Source organism: Helianthus annuus, chromosome 17 (assembly GCF_002127325.2).
Source record: "Helianthus annuus cultivar XRQ/B chromosome 17, HanXRQr2.0-SUNRISE, whole genome shotgun sequence".
Taxonomy (NCBI): domain Eukaryota; kingdom Viridiplantae; phylum Streptophyta; class Magnoliopsida; order Asterales; family Asteraceae; genus Helianthus; species Helianthus annuus.
Genome location: NC_035449.2, coordinates 3,356,611 through 3,371,821, shown reverse-complemented (window position 1 = coordinate 3,371,821; position 15,211 = coordinate 3,356,611). Strand labels below are relative to the sequence as shown.

The following is a 15,211-nucleotide window of genomic DNA, read 5'->3' as shown; positions in this document are numbered from 1 at the left end:
GCCACCATCTTCTAAGGGGAGGGGGGTAGTCACTAGTGATAGAATTCTATTATTCCTAATATCCAATCAACTCATGCCATGTCATCACCCAATATTCTATCACTAGTGATTGAATTGTAGTGGGGGTGGTATCACTAGTGATGAGATTCCAATGTACAAGTCTTAATACACAATGTACAAGTCATACACATTCATTCATCAATATGTTCAACGCGTGATAATATCAATGTGTCTGTTATACCCTTATTTTTATACTAGGATTTAATATCTATTTTATACCAAAAGCCATTATAATTTACATAAGTTTCAAAACTTTACTAGTTAGCCTACTAAGAACAAAAGTAGAACATAATATTGTTGTTTAAGACTTTAATTACAACAAAAGAAACACTGTTTAACAAGTTTAACATAGCGGAAGCTTCGAAATGGAGTGTTCGGTTCATTCATCTTGTCGCTTGATCGCCATCCTTGACTTCTAATCACCTAAGAATCAACAATTAGATCGTTAGCTCTTGATATTTAAGAATGATAAGGTTTAAAGACTAAACTCCCCATTAAAAGAATAGGAAAATAAAAGTGTTCCAGGCTCCACCGTAATTTACGGTACCACCGTAAATTACGGTAAGTGCTGGAAATTTCTGGTTGCACCGTAACACAGGAGAGAACCTCCGTAAATCAAAACCCTCTACCGTAAATTACGGTGACACCGTAATTTACGGTAGCACCTGGGAATTCATGGTTTTGTTTGGTTTGAGCATTTCAACCAAAATTTCAACTTTCGGATTTCAACATCCTGCATTATCAATGTAGTAAAGGTCTAATGTTTCTAGTACACCATACTATAGCCACTACATACATCAATTATCATGTTCGGAATATAGATCATGTTTACTTGATTGTTTGACCCGTTTGGCTTGCCTACGGAATTTCCTTCCTTCATGGCAACTACCAACGAGCTAAGATTCGTCATTCATGCTAATATTCAATTTAACTAGAAACTTGATAAACAACTACAACGATCTATATTTACATAATGTAACGAGGCATGTTACATACCTTTCAAAGCGAGCCCTTCAAACGAGCGTCCACACCGGTTTGTCCACTAGATGCCCCGGCTTCTTTTCCTAAAGAGTTCAAGCACTTTATGTTTAGAACTCCATGTTTTACTCACATAACGCACGTTCGTGATACTTCGTATTTATGCGTTTAAACTTTACAATTCAGTTTTCTTTTAAAACCTTCTTTGAGGCATTTCATCGAACATTATGGAGGCAGAATTTCTATTTCATTTGTTTTCATGTTTATAAGTTGCTAATTAGCCAACTTAACTTCAATTAAGCTATCACATATCATGTAAACATCACCTCTTTCCTGAAACTATCTTCTAAGGTCAATTTTACTAGATTAACCTCTAAGAACCCTAGAAATCATCATCACCTTGTAAAACCCACAACCCACCTTCAAGGTGTTCATGGAGTTTTCTGAATTTAGTCATGATTTCACATGTAATTGGTTGAATTTAACTTCTAAACACCAAGTTGATTCTAAATTAACCAAATAACACTCATGCATCAACAATTTTCCAGATTTCATAACATCATGAGAAATTCAAACAAGAAATTAACACAAGTTTTTACATACCTTAGAATCCTTTCGTGATGAGGATCACTAATCTATGTTTAGATTTCGTTTTAGAGCAGATTTGGGCTTTCAATTTGAGGTTTTTGAGAGTTTAGGGTTTTGGAATGGGGTGTCGCCCCCTTCTTCTGCTCTGATCGACCAACACTCCAAAATTTGGAGTGTTTGGTTACTAATGGTAATTAGATTTTAGTTTTTGACAATTTCAGCCCCTCAACTTTGTTCCACACTTTATTTAATGGGTTTTAACCTTTATGAGTTATTTCTAGTCTATCAACTAACTAGGTTAAAGGTTCCTAGTTAGTAAATTCCCGTTTATTAATAATTTATAGCTTTAACATAAAGTTTTATATTTTTGGGGTGTTACAAGTCCACCCCCCTTAAAAAGGGTTTCGTCCCCGAAACCGAATTACATACCAAATAATGTAGGGTGGAGTCGCCGCATTTCTTCCTCGGACTCCCATGTAGTGTCTGACCCTTTTCTGTGCTCCCATTTGACTTTGACTTGACTTATTATCTTGTTCCTCAAACTTTTCTCCTTACGATCTAAAATCGCAATTGGTTTTACCGCATAGTTGAGGCTGTTATCCACCTCGATGTCATCGTAGTGGACACGAGCAGTTTCGTCGGCCAAACATTTTCGAAGATGTGATACGTGGAATGTGCTATGAATTCCACTCAACTCTTCAGGTAATTCAAGTCGATAAGCCACTTTACCGACCCGTTCAGTGATTCTAAATGGCCCAATAAATCTCGGGCTTAACTTCCCCCTTTTTCTGAATCTGATGATACCCTTCCATGGGGAAACCTTTAGCATGACCATATCGCCAACCTGAAACTCAATTGGCCTTTTTCTTTTATCTGCGTATGCCTTTTGCCGGTCTTGAGCCGCTTTCAAGTGTGCCCGAACTATATCAATTTTAGCGTTTGTAGCTCGGATTATATCGGTTGGCGCTAGCCCCCGCGGACCCACTTCTCCCCAACAAACCGGGGTCCGACACTTTCTGCCATATAATAGCTCATACGGGGCCATTTTAATGCTCGCGTGATAGCTATTGTTATATGCGAATTCGACCAAAGGTAAATGAACATCCCAACTACCCCCAAAGTCGATAATGCAAGCCCGTAGCATATCACCCAATGTCTGTATCGTTCTTTCGCTCTGCCCATCCGTTTGTGGATGGTAAGCAGTGCTAAGGAACAATTTAGTTCCCATCTGTTCTTGGAATTCACGCCAGAATTTTGAAGTAAACCGGGTATCTCTGTCTGACACAATGGATATCGGTACTCCATGTCTTGCTATGATCTCGTTGGTGTAAACCTCCGACATTTTCTCTGAAGTATAAGTCTCACGAATGGGAATAAAGTGAGCGCTTTTGGTTAACCTATCCACTACTACCCAAATAGCATCAAAACCACGACTTGTTTTAGGCAGTTTGGTCAATAGGTCCATCGTAATTTGCTCCCATTTCCAAACCGGAATTTCTAACGGTTGAAGTTTACCATATGGTTTTTGGTGTTCAGCCTTGACTTGTAGGCACGTCAAACACTTCTCCACGTACTTCACCGTATCCCGCTTCATTCCGGGCCACCAATAGTTTTGCTTCAAGTCGTGATACATCTTGGTCGCTCCCGGGTGAATGGAATAACGGGATTTATGAGCTTCATCGAGTAGAAGCTTTTTAACCCCACATGTGTTAGGGACCCAGATTCTATTAAAGCGAGTCTTCAGGCCGTGACTGCCCACCTCTAGGTCCTTAACTTGGCCGATAATTCTTTCCTTTTTCCAGTTTTCTGTCTTTACTGCTTCATCTTGTGCTTCTCGAATTTGTTCAAGCAAGCTCGAAGTCACAACCAGTTGCATTGATCGTACCCGTATTGGGGTATAATCCGATTTACGGCTCAGCGCATCGGCCACTACATTAGCCTTTCCCGGGTGATATCGTATTTCACAATCGTAATCCTTCACCGTTTCTAGCCACCTCCTTTGTCGCATATTCAACTCCTTCTGATCGAAGAAGTATTTCAAACTCTTGTGGTCTGTGAATATGGTGCACTTTACTCCGTACAAGTAGTGCCTCCATATTTTTAATGCAAACACTACCGCCGCCAACTCGAGGTCGTGCGTAGGATATTTCTGTTCGTGTACCTTTAATTGCCTCGAGGCATAGGCTATAACCTTGCCCCGTTGCATCAATACACATCCGAGTCCCGATAGTGAAGCATCCAAATAAACCTCCATGTCTTCAACCCCGTCCGGTAGTGTTAGTACCGGAGCTTGAGTTAATTTTTCTTTTAACGTTTGAAACGCTTTCTCTTGTTCAACGCCCCAGATGAATCTTTCTGTCTTTCGGGTCAGCTTGGTTAGTGGCGACGCGATCTTGGAGAAGTCTTGAATAAATCTCCTATAGTATCCCGCAAGTCCCAAAAAGCTTCTAATTTCAGAAGGGTTCTTTGGGGAATTCCATTTTGACACCGCCTCAATCTTTGACGGATCCACCAGTACTCCGTCAGCACTTATAATGTGGCCAAGAAATTGTACCTCTCGTAACCAAAAGGCACATTTAGAGAATTTTGCGTATAGCTTCTCTCGTCTAAGGGCCTCTAACACTTCTTGTAGGTGATGTGCGTGTTCAGCTTCACTTTTCGAATATACCAATATGTCATCGATAAACATGATGACCGACTTATCCAGCATCGGTTTGCAAACCCGGTTCATGAGGTCCATGAAAGCCGCGGGCGCGTTTGTTAGTCCGAATGACATCACAAGGAATTCGTAATGTCCGTATCTCGTGCGGAAAGCCGTCTTCGGCACATCTTCTTCTTTGACCCTTAATTGGTGATACCCCGATCTAAGGTCAATTTTGGAAAACCAATTCGCACCTTGTAGTTGGTCGAATAAATCGTCTATTCTCGGGAGCGGGTATCGATTCTTTACCGTGAGTTTGTTTAACTCCCGGTAATCGATACACATGCGCATACTCCCGTCTTTCTTTCTCACGAACAATACCGGTGCGCCCCAAGGAGACACACTCGGCCTTATGAATCCCTTGTCAAGCAGGTCTTGGATTTGGGACATCAATTCTTGCAATTCTGACGGCGCAAGTCGATACGGGGCTTTTGCTACGGGTTTCGCGCCCGGAATCAATTCGATCCCGAACTCTACTTCCCGTTCGGGCGGTATTCCCGGCAAATCTTCCGGAAAAACATCTTCATAATCTCGTACTACCGGTACATCTCCAATCTTTCGTGATTCTTTTTCGGGTTCATTTGCGTATATCATAAATGCTTTGCATCCTTGCTTCATTAGCTTGTGAGCTTTCAACATTGAGCATACAATGGGATTGCCTCCTTTTTCACCATAGATGGTGACGTGTTTCCCGCTCGGAGATGTCAGTCTTATCTCTTTACGGAAACACACGACTTTTGCGTGGTGTCGAGATAGCCAATCCATCCCAACGACGACTTGAAATTCTCCCATTGACATCGGGATTAGATTTATCAAATATTCTTCATCGTCAATGCTCAGTTTGCAATTTTCACATACATCGCAAACAATAAAACTTTTATTATTACCTATCTCTACTTCTAAGGGCACAGGTAATTTAGTTAGAATAAATGAAGGATGTCGAATAAATCCATATGAAACAAAGGATTTATTCGCACCCGTATCAAATAACACACGTGCAGGAATCGAGTTTACAGTAAATATACCTGAGACCACGTCAGGTTCAATCTTTGCTTCAGCGGCTGTTAGTTGAAAAGACCTCGCCTTTGCTTTGGGGGCTTCACCTTTCTGTTCCTGCCCACCCTTATTTTCAACCAACTCCGGGCACTCTGCTTTCTTATGACCCGTTCGGTAACAATTGTAACAAACCGTTACCTTCTCCGGGCATGATAAGGCTATATGTCCCGTTTTCTTGCATATAGGACAAGGCTTATCCTTGTAATGACATTCGCCTTTATGGCCCTTCCCGCAAATTTTGCAACCCGGTGACCCGCCTTTCGTATCAGACTTCTTTGAGCTCTCACTTGTTCGTGCCTTTTTGGTAGGGCTGGGATTTACATCAGGTGCCCTCCGTTCACCCCTTTCGATACTCTTTTTCAGCTCTATTTCCCTTTCCCGAGCAGCATTTATAATCTCGGTAAGGGTCTCGTATTTGGAAGGGGTGATAAACTCTCTATACTCGGCACTCAACATGTTATGATAATAATATATCCTTTGTTCTTCGTTTGTTACAAGATCATCACAAAACTTCATTTTATCCATAAACGTTGCCGTGATCTTGTCTATGGTCTCGTTTTTGTGCCTGAGCTGCATGAATTCTTGCTTGATTTTATTCATAACCGCTTTGGGGCTATGATGCTTCAGAAATGGCGTCTTGAATTCATCCCAAGTCATGATCTTAACAGCCTCAGCACCGATCTCTCTCTTCTTGTTATCCCACCAATCTTTTGCTTGATTTCTTAGTTGACCCGTACCATAGGCCACATAGTCATTTACATCACAATGGGTTCTCTCGAATACCCCTTCGATATCACTTAGCCATCTTTGGCACACTATTGGGTCAACCTCCCCATTGTATACCGGTGGTTTGCAAGCCATGAATTCCTTGTATGAGCAAGGTTTTCTCCCTCCATGTTTTTCCTTTTCAAGTTTTGAGTCGTCTTCTAATTTCTTGATTCTATCTTCTACCATTGATAGAACTGTGTTTTGAATTCTATCAATGAAGCCTGCCAGACTGTTTTCGATTGCCTTTCCAACCTCTTCGGCAATCGCCTCCCTGACTTGTTCGGTGACTCTTGGCACCGCATCATCGTTACCTTTATCAGCCATCTTCGTTTCTGAAATGTTTACACAAGTTGTTAAAACATTCCATTTATAACACATGCTGTTCTTGTTTGATTCTATCAAGTTCATAACTTGATTTAGTCATTCTTGCTGTTGATTCAATCAAGTTCACAACTTGATTTGATCGTTCTTGCTGTTGATTCAATCAAGTTCACAACTTGACTTGATTGTTCTTGCTGTTAATTCAATCAAGTTCACGACTTGACTTGATTGTTCTTGCTGTTAATTGAGCTTACTTGCTCATTTCATGCATGTGAGTTCATTTCTCATTCTTTACATAACATAAAGTTTATTAACTGAAATTAGTTCTTACCGGATGGTCGATCAAGCTTGAACCGAACACTTATTGACAACCGAGGCTCTGATTACCAACTTGTTACACCCTTATTTTTATACTAGGATTTAATATCTATTTTATACCAAAAGCCATTATAATTTACATAAGTTTCAAAACTTTACTAGTTAGCCTACTAAGAACAAAAGTAGAACATAATATTGTTGTTTAAGACTTTAATTACAACAAAAGAAACACTGTTTAACAAGTTTAACATAGCGGAAGCTTCGAAATGGAGTGTTCGGTTCATTCATCTTGTCGCTTGATCGCCATCCTTGACTTCTAATCACCTAAGAATCAACAATTAGATCGTTAGCTCTTGATATTTAAGAATGATAAGGTTTAAAGACTAAACTCCCCATTAAAAGAATAGGAAAATAAAAGTGTTCCAGGCTCCACCGTAATTTACGGTACCACCGTAAATTACGGTAAGTGCTGGAAATTTCTGGTTGCACCGTAACACAGGAGAGAACCTCCGTAAATCAAAACCCTCTACCGTAAATTACGGTGACACCGTAATTTACGGTAGCACCTGGGAATTCATGGTTTTGTTTGGTTTGAGCATTTCAACCAAAATTTCAACTTTCGGATTTCAACATCCTGCATTATCAATGTAGTAAAGGTCTAATGTTTCTAGTACACCATACTATAGCCACTACATACATCAATTATCATGTTCGGAATATAGATCATGTTTACTTGATTGTTTGACCCGTTTGGCTTGCCTACGGAATTTCCTTCCTTCATGGCAACTACCAACGAGCTAAGATTCGTCATTCATGCTAATATTCAATTTAACTAGAAACTTGATAAACAACTACAACGATCTATATTTACATAATGTAACGAGGCATGTTACATACCTTTCAAAGCGAGCCCTTCAAACGAGCGTCCACACCGGTTTGTCCACTAGATGCCCCGGCTTCTTTTCCTAAAGAGTTCAAGCACTTTATGTTTAGAACTCCATGTTTTACTCACATAACGCACGTTCGTGATACTTCGTATTTATGCGTTTAAACTTTACAATTCAGTTTTCTTTTAAAACCTTCTTTGAGGCATTTCATCGAACATTATGGAGGCAGAATTTCTATTTCATTTGTTTTCATGTTTATAAGTTGCTAATTAGCCAACTTAACTTCAATTAAGCTATCACATATCATGTAAACATCACCTCTTTCCTGAAACTATCTTCTAAGGTCAATTTTACTAGATTAACCTCTAAGAACCCTAGAAATCATCATCACCTTGTAAAACCCACAACCCACCTTCAAGGTGTTCATGGAGTTTTCTGAATTTAGTCATGATTTCACATGTAATTGGTTGAATTTAACTTCTAAACACCAAGTTGATTCTAAATTAACCAAATAACACTCATGCATCAACAATTTTCCAGATTTCATAACATCATGAGAAATTCAAACAAGAAATTAACACAAGTTTTTACATACCTTAGAATCCTTTCGTGATGAGGATCACTAATCTATGTTTAGATTTCGTTTTAGAGCAGATTTGGGCTTTCAATTTGAGGTTTTTGAGAGTTTAGGGTTTTGGAATGGGGTGTCGCCCCCTTCTTCTGCTCTGATCGACCAACACTCCAAAATTTGGAGTGTTTGGTTACTAATGGTAATTAGATTTTAGTTTTTGACAATTTCAGCCCCTCAACTTTGTTCCACACTTTATTTAATGGGTTTTAACCTTTATGAGTTATTTCTAGTCTATCAACTAACTAGGTTAAAGGTTCCTAGTTAGTAAATTCCCGTTTATTAATAATTTATAGCTTTAACATAAAGTTTTATATTTTTGGGGTGTTACAGTGTCAAAACTATCACTCGTGATATGGGTGGTGGCGGCGATGTTAGTGATACATCAACGAGTGATGGGGAGTCCATAACGGACCGCCCCCTCCCCCTAATACGTAGATAAATCATCATCATTACAACAATCATTAATAGTTGTATAAAGGGCATTTTCGTCCATTCATCGCTAATTATCGAGTTTACATCAAACACCATTCGTTCACTTCAAAATTGCAACATAACAAAACTCCCCCTTTCTCTCTCTAAAAATTTCCAGATTCCAATCGCATTGTTGTTCCTCCGCCCCCTCTGCACATCGCCGTCGATTTCTCCTCCGATCAGATTCAACAAATTCGTCACCAACGGTCCAGATTCACCACTTCATATTCCACCAATTAGGGTTTCCATTTCTAAACTGACGAACACGGAAACACGTACGTCAATTTCGCGCACGAAGTTAGGGTTTTGAAATTCGAATTTTTGCAGCCGTTGTTATAAGTTATAACCGTTTGTTACGTTCAGTTATTATGCCGAGAAGTTCGAGAAGCAAATCGCACAAGCAAAGCAAGCATAGTTCGAAGGAAGCGAGAGAGTATTCCGGTTCCGATGAGGATGTTAGAACGAAGGATAATAAGAGTAGTAATGGCGGTAAGGATTGTTCAGTTTCTGGAGAACGTGTGAAGCACGTTAAGGATCTGGTTAATGGTGGAAGTAGTGATAGGTGGAATGGAGGGAGTAGTGATGATAAAGGATTAGCTGTAAGTATAGAGAATAAGGATAAGGAGGTAATTAAGTCGAAGGATTTATCGAAAGTTGTCGGTGAATTGAAGAGCAAGAGTAGTAGGAGACACGATTCGGATAGCGGGAGTGCGAGTTTAGCGGTATCGGAGAAGGATAGTAGAGGGGAGAAGAGGAAGTCTGAGAAAGAGTCTGTGAGGAAAGAGAGTGGTTTGTATAAGGAGCATAAGGAATCGAAGGAGAAGGAGAAGGAGCGCGGTTCGGATAGGGGAAGGAAAGGTCACTCTGATAAGGTCGGCGTTGAGGCGTCGGCGAAAGGTGAGAATCAATCGGGCAAAAGAGGAAAGGAAGTTACTGGTAAGAAACGTTGTTGTTTTGGTATGTTTGTGAAGTATTGCATAGTAGGAAACATATAAAAAGGTTCGGTATAATATTGATATGTGCATTGTGCATCTGTAAATTGCCTTTGCTGAAAACTCGCGAAATGAATTATTATAGCTGCAAACATGATATAGTCACTGGTAGTTCTATGTGCAGTGAAATAAGTAGAAATGGACCATAATATTATACCATCATTTAGTAGTTTTTCATCGTTGTGTTGTAATTATGGTGCCCGACAGCGTTTCCTGTAATGTATAACTGTGTTTCCTATAACGTTTAACTGGTGTCAAAAATGCACAATTCTTGTTTCAGATTCATGAATGCTGCACTATCCTATGGATAGGATATTAGGATCGTTATTAGTCTCGCACTCTCTCCCATGCTTTCATGTCATATAGCTCATAAGCAATGTTGCAGAAACATTTACTAACTATTTGTCTGTGTATATTTACCACATTTTGACTTTTCCTATTAACACACTAGAGCTTAATTCCATGTGGTCAATATAGTTTCTCTTAACCACCAACTTTTAGGTTTTAAGGGGTCTTACTAAGCCTCCACCTTCACATTTACACACCACCTATCTTCATCTATAACTTAAGTGTCACCAGCTGAAGCTTATACCATGTTACCATGTTGATTCTATGCCTTTTGTGAGTCTATCTAGGACTTAAGTAACAAGAATAATCACGTAACATTAAACAACTGGATAGCTCTACAGTAATAAAGTAACATTTTTCTGCCATTACATGCTTTCAGATTCAATACTATGTATTCATATGTATCATTGTTCACATTCAAGCTTTATTTAGAATGTTCTTTATTTATGGCCTCCTATAAATTCAGTCTATATGGCACCCCATTGTGTGTCTTCACTCTTAACAAGATCAGTAAACATCATATACAGCTATAAGTTATTGGGAATCAAAGATGACTAAAACTACTAACTATATGATGTCTTACTGTTATTTTCATCTTCTATCAGAATGGCCAATAGAAGAAGAGCTAAGAAACCCCGAGTTAGAAAAAGAGCTCGAGAAGAGGATGAGAAGAAGAGGAGAAGCCTCTAGTGACAAAGATAAATACCAAGATAGCATAAAAGAAACTGAAGATAGACGTTTGTCTTCAAAAAACGATCGTACTAAAGATGAACGGCATAAAAATGAAGAATATGGAGACATTAGAGAACCCCGCCAAAAGGACGAAAAACACCGTGAAGATGGTGAACGTGATAGGAAAAATCGGGACGTTAAACACCGAGGTGAAAGTGAAAGATATAACAAACATAGGGATGATAAATATGATAAGTATGACAAATACCGTGAAGATAAGTATAGTGAAGATGGTAATAAAGAAACCAAATATAAAGATGATAAATATATTGAGATCGGTGATAAAGATGAAAGAAGCAGGGACCGGAAACGCAGGCAAGATGATGATAGAGACTATAGACAGAAGGAAGAGAAGAGAACACATGATTCCAAGTATCGGGATGCACCCGAAGCCAAACGTTTGAGGGATGATAACGCGGGTACCGATTCACGTCATACAAAGACAAGTAATCGAGATGGAAGCCCAGTTTATGATGATCGTGTAGCTAGATATAAAGATGATAAAGATAGGAGAAGAGGTAATGAGAAAGATGAATCTAGTGATTATAGATCCCGTAGTAGTATGAAAGAACAACGATCTGAGTTAGAAAAGAGATCAAGTGCTAAAGATGACTCAGTTTCTGAACGAGGAAGACTCAGTTCTCGTTACGCTGACGTGGAAATTAACACTAGTCATAGTCGCCGTAGGAGTTCCCCTAGTGGGAGCTCTTATCCAACAAGAGATCATCACCGGTAAATTTATTATTTTTTCTAGAGTAAAATGCCATTTTTGTCCCTGAGATTTGGCCAGTTTTGCGACTTTCGTCCAAAGGTTTGTTTTTCCGCATCTGGATCCAAAAGATTTAAAATCTTGCCATTTCCATCCGGCTGGTTAACTCCATGCGATTTTCTCCATTAAGTCAGGCGTGTTCCGTCTTTTTTGTTAACTTAAGGGCAATTTGGTCTTTTTCATTTATATGTACAAGCATTTAACATAATTTACGAGTATTCAAAAGACCGGATTGCCCTTTAAGTTAACAAAAATGATGAACATACCCCTGACTTAACGTAGTAAATTGGATGGAGTTAACAAGCTGGATGAAAATGGCAAGTATCAAACCTTTTGGATCCATATGCGAAAAAACAAACCTTTGGATGAAAGTCGCAAAACTGGCTAAACCTCTGGGACAGAAATGGCATTTTACTCTTTTATTCTAAAAAAATATTTCCTGACTTCTGAATTATAAAGAATGTGTAACATTTTTCAGGGTTACGAAGCAAGACGAAACCAAGTACCCGGATCATGCTTATGAAGATCGAGGTCGATATAACGCTCACTCGAGCAGAGATTACAATTCTGCCCCTGGGCAATCAGATAAGAAAGTGACCTCGAAGGATGATAGTTACACGGGTGGTGATTTACCGGCTGAAAAACGAATGAGGCCTGAATCACGTTCTTCCCCACAAGTCGATAAATCTCCGTCATCAAGTATCGAACGCAGGAGTTTGATAAAATCTGACGCTAGAAAAAATCTCGATCTTGAAGAATCGGTCCCGGGCTCTCGTAGTGGCGGCGCTAAAGATGGTTATAAGGATGGTAAAGGAAGCCGAGAGTTGGTGAACGACGCACACATAAATAACGAATTATCACAAGTTGATAACGATAATTTATCGGTTTCGTCACCGTACTCAAGAAATTCTCATTTTTCTGGTAATTCAATGTCTCTTTGACCATCTCCTTTTAGAACAGGATCTGATAGCTCGTTTTTTGTTTTTACAGAAGATGAGAGAAGTAAGTCAAACAATCGGCACCGGAGGATGGGTGACCCGAACATGAATAGAGGTCAAAGTCAATATCAAGGTCAAGGTCAAAGTCAAGGTAATTGGAAAAACGTCCCTAATTGGCCTCCCCCGATGGCAACCGGTGGTTACATTCCGTTCCAGCATGTTCCACCGCCTATGTTTCATCCACTTATGCAGCAATTCCCACCACCAATATTCGGTAGACCGCCAATGAAACTTAACCCTGGTTTACCTTATCACGTTCCTGACCATGGTAGACCACTCGGTTGGCGGAATCAAGTGGACGAATCAGTCCCACCTCCTTTGCACGTATTTGGTGATGAATCTCACTTATACGGTAGGGTCGATTGGGACCGTAGATCTCAATTGAATAATCAAGAGTGGGACCAAAATGCTGGATCAAGCATGGAGGGGCAATTGGGTCAACAGAAAGACGAGTATTCGGGTCAAAGACCAAATGATGAATATGGGCCGACAGATCAGCTTGACGAGAGTGGGCAAAACCAACTCCATATCCAGCCCGAGATCTTGAATCTTGATAAAAACGGTCATGAAGCTCAGAAGCCAGGTGGCAGTCCGAAAATCGCTGAGGTTGTTAAGGAGGATAATAGTTCTATTATCACTCAAGCTTATCTTTCTAGGGTTGATGTATCCAAAGATCTTACTCAACCCGAGCTGTATGACCAGTGCATTAGCATGATGGACTTGGATCAGGAAGATTTTTCTCAACCTGTTGACTTTGACTGCAAGATTTTGTATTTCGAGGTAAAGATGAAGTTTTTTTATATACATAATGCAATATTTTCTGTTGGTGACTAATTAAGTTTTTTCTTTATATGTAACAGGAGAGTGTAGAAGCCAATGTTACCGACAGTGCTTCACTATTTTCTGCCGTAAATGATTCTATTTTTCAGGTTTGTTTCTTTTAGTATCAGCTTCATTTTGATGTTTTGTAGAGGTGACGGAATGGGTATAGTGGGGTCAGTAAAGGGTATCTTTTGTTATGGGTTGAAATGTGTTGGATCAGGTCAATGGTCAACCCACACGCTTATTTGTTCATATCCTAAAACACTTTGATTATGAAAAGATATTATTACTGTAATGTTATAAATTTTTGAATAAAAACAACATAAGAGGTTTGTGAGGTCTGGCCAGTTTTGCGACTTTCGTCCAAAGGTTTGTTTTTCTGCATCTGGATCCAAAAGGTTTGAAATCTTGCCATTTTCATTCGGCTTGTTAACTCCATCCATTTTTCTCCTTTAAGTCAGGTGTATTTCTGTCTTTTTGTTAACTTAAAAGGCAATCCAGTCTTTTTCAGGGGTATTCGGTCTTTTTACATAATGTGAAAAAAGACCGAATTGCCCCTTAAGTTAACAAAAAAGACGGAAATACCCCTGACTTAACGAATAAAAATGGATGGAGTTAACGAGCTGGATGAAAATGGCAAGATTTCAAACTTTTTGGATCCAGATGCGGAAAAACAAACCTTTGGACGAAAGTCGCAAAACTAGTCAATCCTCAGGGACGAAAATGCCATTATACTTGTTAGCTGTGGTGTTTATTTGAGGTAGTTTTGTTTTTGTGGTTTTCAGAAAGCGATGTTTCTGTACAAGAAGCAAAAAGAAGAGTTTCGTCCGGTGAATAAAGAAAATGTTATTCATAAAGAGAAAGGTGGTTCAGACGATGATGCCAAACCAGCAGATGAGGTGGCAGCTGCTGAGGACACATCTATGGAAGTAAATAAAGAAAATGATGAACAACCGAATAAACCTGAGGAAGCGACGGGTATGGAGGTGGATCATGCTGTTGTAATAAAGCAAGAGGAGGTGCCCGAGTCAACAGTGGCTGAAGTGAAAGAGAGTCTTGCAGCATCATCCTGTAAGGTTGAAGATGCAACCGATGATGAGAAGAATGGTGATTCAGTGGTGTTATCTGATGATGTGTCAAGTGCTGAGGTGGCAGTGATGCCAACTGAGTCAATTGAATTTGGGTCAGTAAATCTAAATCGGATACATCACCATTCTCCTGAAAGTACACATTGAGACAATTCTTTTATATTTGTGCTTTTGAAAAGCCGTCCCTTCCCCATGGTCTCTATTTTTCTAGCTTATTATCCTTGCTCATCGATTAATAAAACTTCTTCCCTTCTGTTATGTTGCTAGTGTAGTCTGGCTATTTGCTTTTTCAGGTTATTTTTCACTGGCTGCTAGTTTAAGCATCTTCGTTGACCATTTTTGCGCTGCAGCAGCACCAACTAGCGGCTCTACCGGGAGCCATCCTGCGGTCTTTTTTGGTGATATCTTATCGGTGAGTATCACAATCAAATACACTCGAATTAATAAATTGAAAAAAATATATTTTAAAAAGTGGTGTATCAAGTCTAAAAGATAAACGTCTTTAATAAAGTGTGGTTTGTTGGCTTCGTTATGGTTCCGGACTGATCAGACAGAATCGTTTTTCTTTAAAAGTCAACTACGGGAAACTGAAACAATTATCGATGGTTTTTGGCCTGGTCTTGTGTTGTCTAGTCATGATTTGGTTTTGGTTTCGTCTGTTTGGTTTGGTTTTTTTTTTTTTT

General features: G+C 39.5%; 2 protein-coding genes across 5 annotated transcripts; one reads left to right on the top strand and one right to left on the bottom strand.

Annotated features, from left to right (window-relative positions):
* Window positions 1-378: 378 nt before the first annotated feature.
* LOC110922189 lies at window positions 379-8,482 on the bottom strand. 4 transcript variants are annotated; one of them, XR_002582945.2, is made up of 4 exons: window positions 8,273-8,482; window positions 7,688-7,755; window positions 1,057-1,124; window positions 379-483 (listed from the first exon to the last, which is right to left on the bottom strand). XR_002582945.2 is itself a non-coding variant. In XM_022166499.2 (3 exons), the coding sequence occupies exons 1-2, from the start codon at window positions 6,335-6,337 to the stop codon at window positions 1,060-1,062; spliced, it is 1,050 nt and encodes a 349-aa protein (XP_022022191.2). In that variant the 5' UTR covers window positions 6,338-6,346; the 3' UTR covers window positions 379-483; window positions 1,057-1,059. The 4 variants fall into 4 exon arrangements, 1 of the variants encoding a protein (XP_022022191.2); XR_002582946.2 differs by lacking the exons at window positions 7,688-7,755; window positions 8,273-8,482 and adding an exon at window positions 1,642-1,845; XM_022166499.2 differs by lacking the exons at window positions 7,688-7,755; window positions 8,273-8,482 and adding an exon at window positions 5,353-6,346.
* Window positions 8,483-8,810: 328 nt separating this feature from the next.
* On the top strand, window positions 8,811-14,786 carry LOC110925952 (uncharacterized protein DDB_G0283697). The gene is made up of 7 exons (XM_022169741.2): window positions 8,811-9,054; window positions 9,143-9,715; window positions 10,725-11,583; window positions 12,099-12,541; window positions 12,611-13,398; window positions 13,479-13,547; window positions 14,226-14,786. The coding sequence occupies exons 2-7, from the start codon at window positions 9,148-9,150 to the stop codon at window positions 14,673-14,675; spliced, it is 3,177 nt and encodes a 1,058-aa protein (XP_022025433.1). The 5' UTR covers window positions 8,811-9,054; window positions 9,143-9,147; the 3' UTR covers window positions 14,676-14,786.
* The last annotated feature ends 425 nt before the right edge of the window (window positions 14,787-15,211 follow it).

What these genes read in the sequence shown, in the direction of transcription:
- LOC110922189 (XM_022166499.2), bottom strand. Translation starts at nt 6,337, where the DNA reads ATGGTAGAAGATAGAATCAAGAAATTAGAAGACGACTCAAAACTTGAA. An exon ending in TGAACCTGACGTGGTCTCAG is followed by an intron (nt 1,125 to 5,352) that starts GTATATTTACTG and finishes TGAACTCTTTAG; the next exon opens with GAAAAGAAGCCGGGGCATCT.
- LOC110925952 (XM_022169741.2), top strand. Translation starts at nt 9,148, where the DNA reads ATGCCGAGAAGTTCGAGAAGCAAATCGCACAAGCAAAGCAAGCATAGT. An exon ending in AAGAGGAAAGGAAGTTACTG is followed by an intron (nt 9,716 to 10,724) that starts GTAAGAAACGTT and finishes ATCTTCTATCAG; the next exon opens with AATGGCCAATAGAAGAAGAG. An exon ending in AAGAAATTCTCATTTTTCTG is followed by an intron (nt 12,542 to 12,610) that starts GTAATTCAATGT and finishes TTGTTTTTACAG; the next exon opens with AAGATGAGAGAAGTAAGTCA.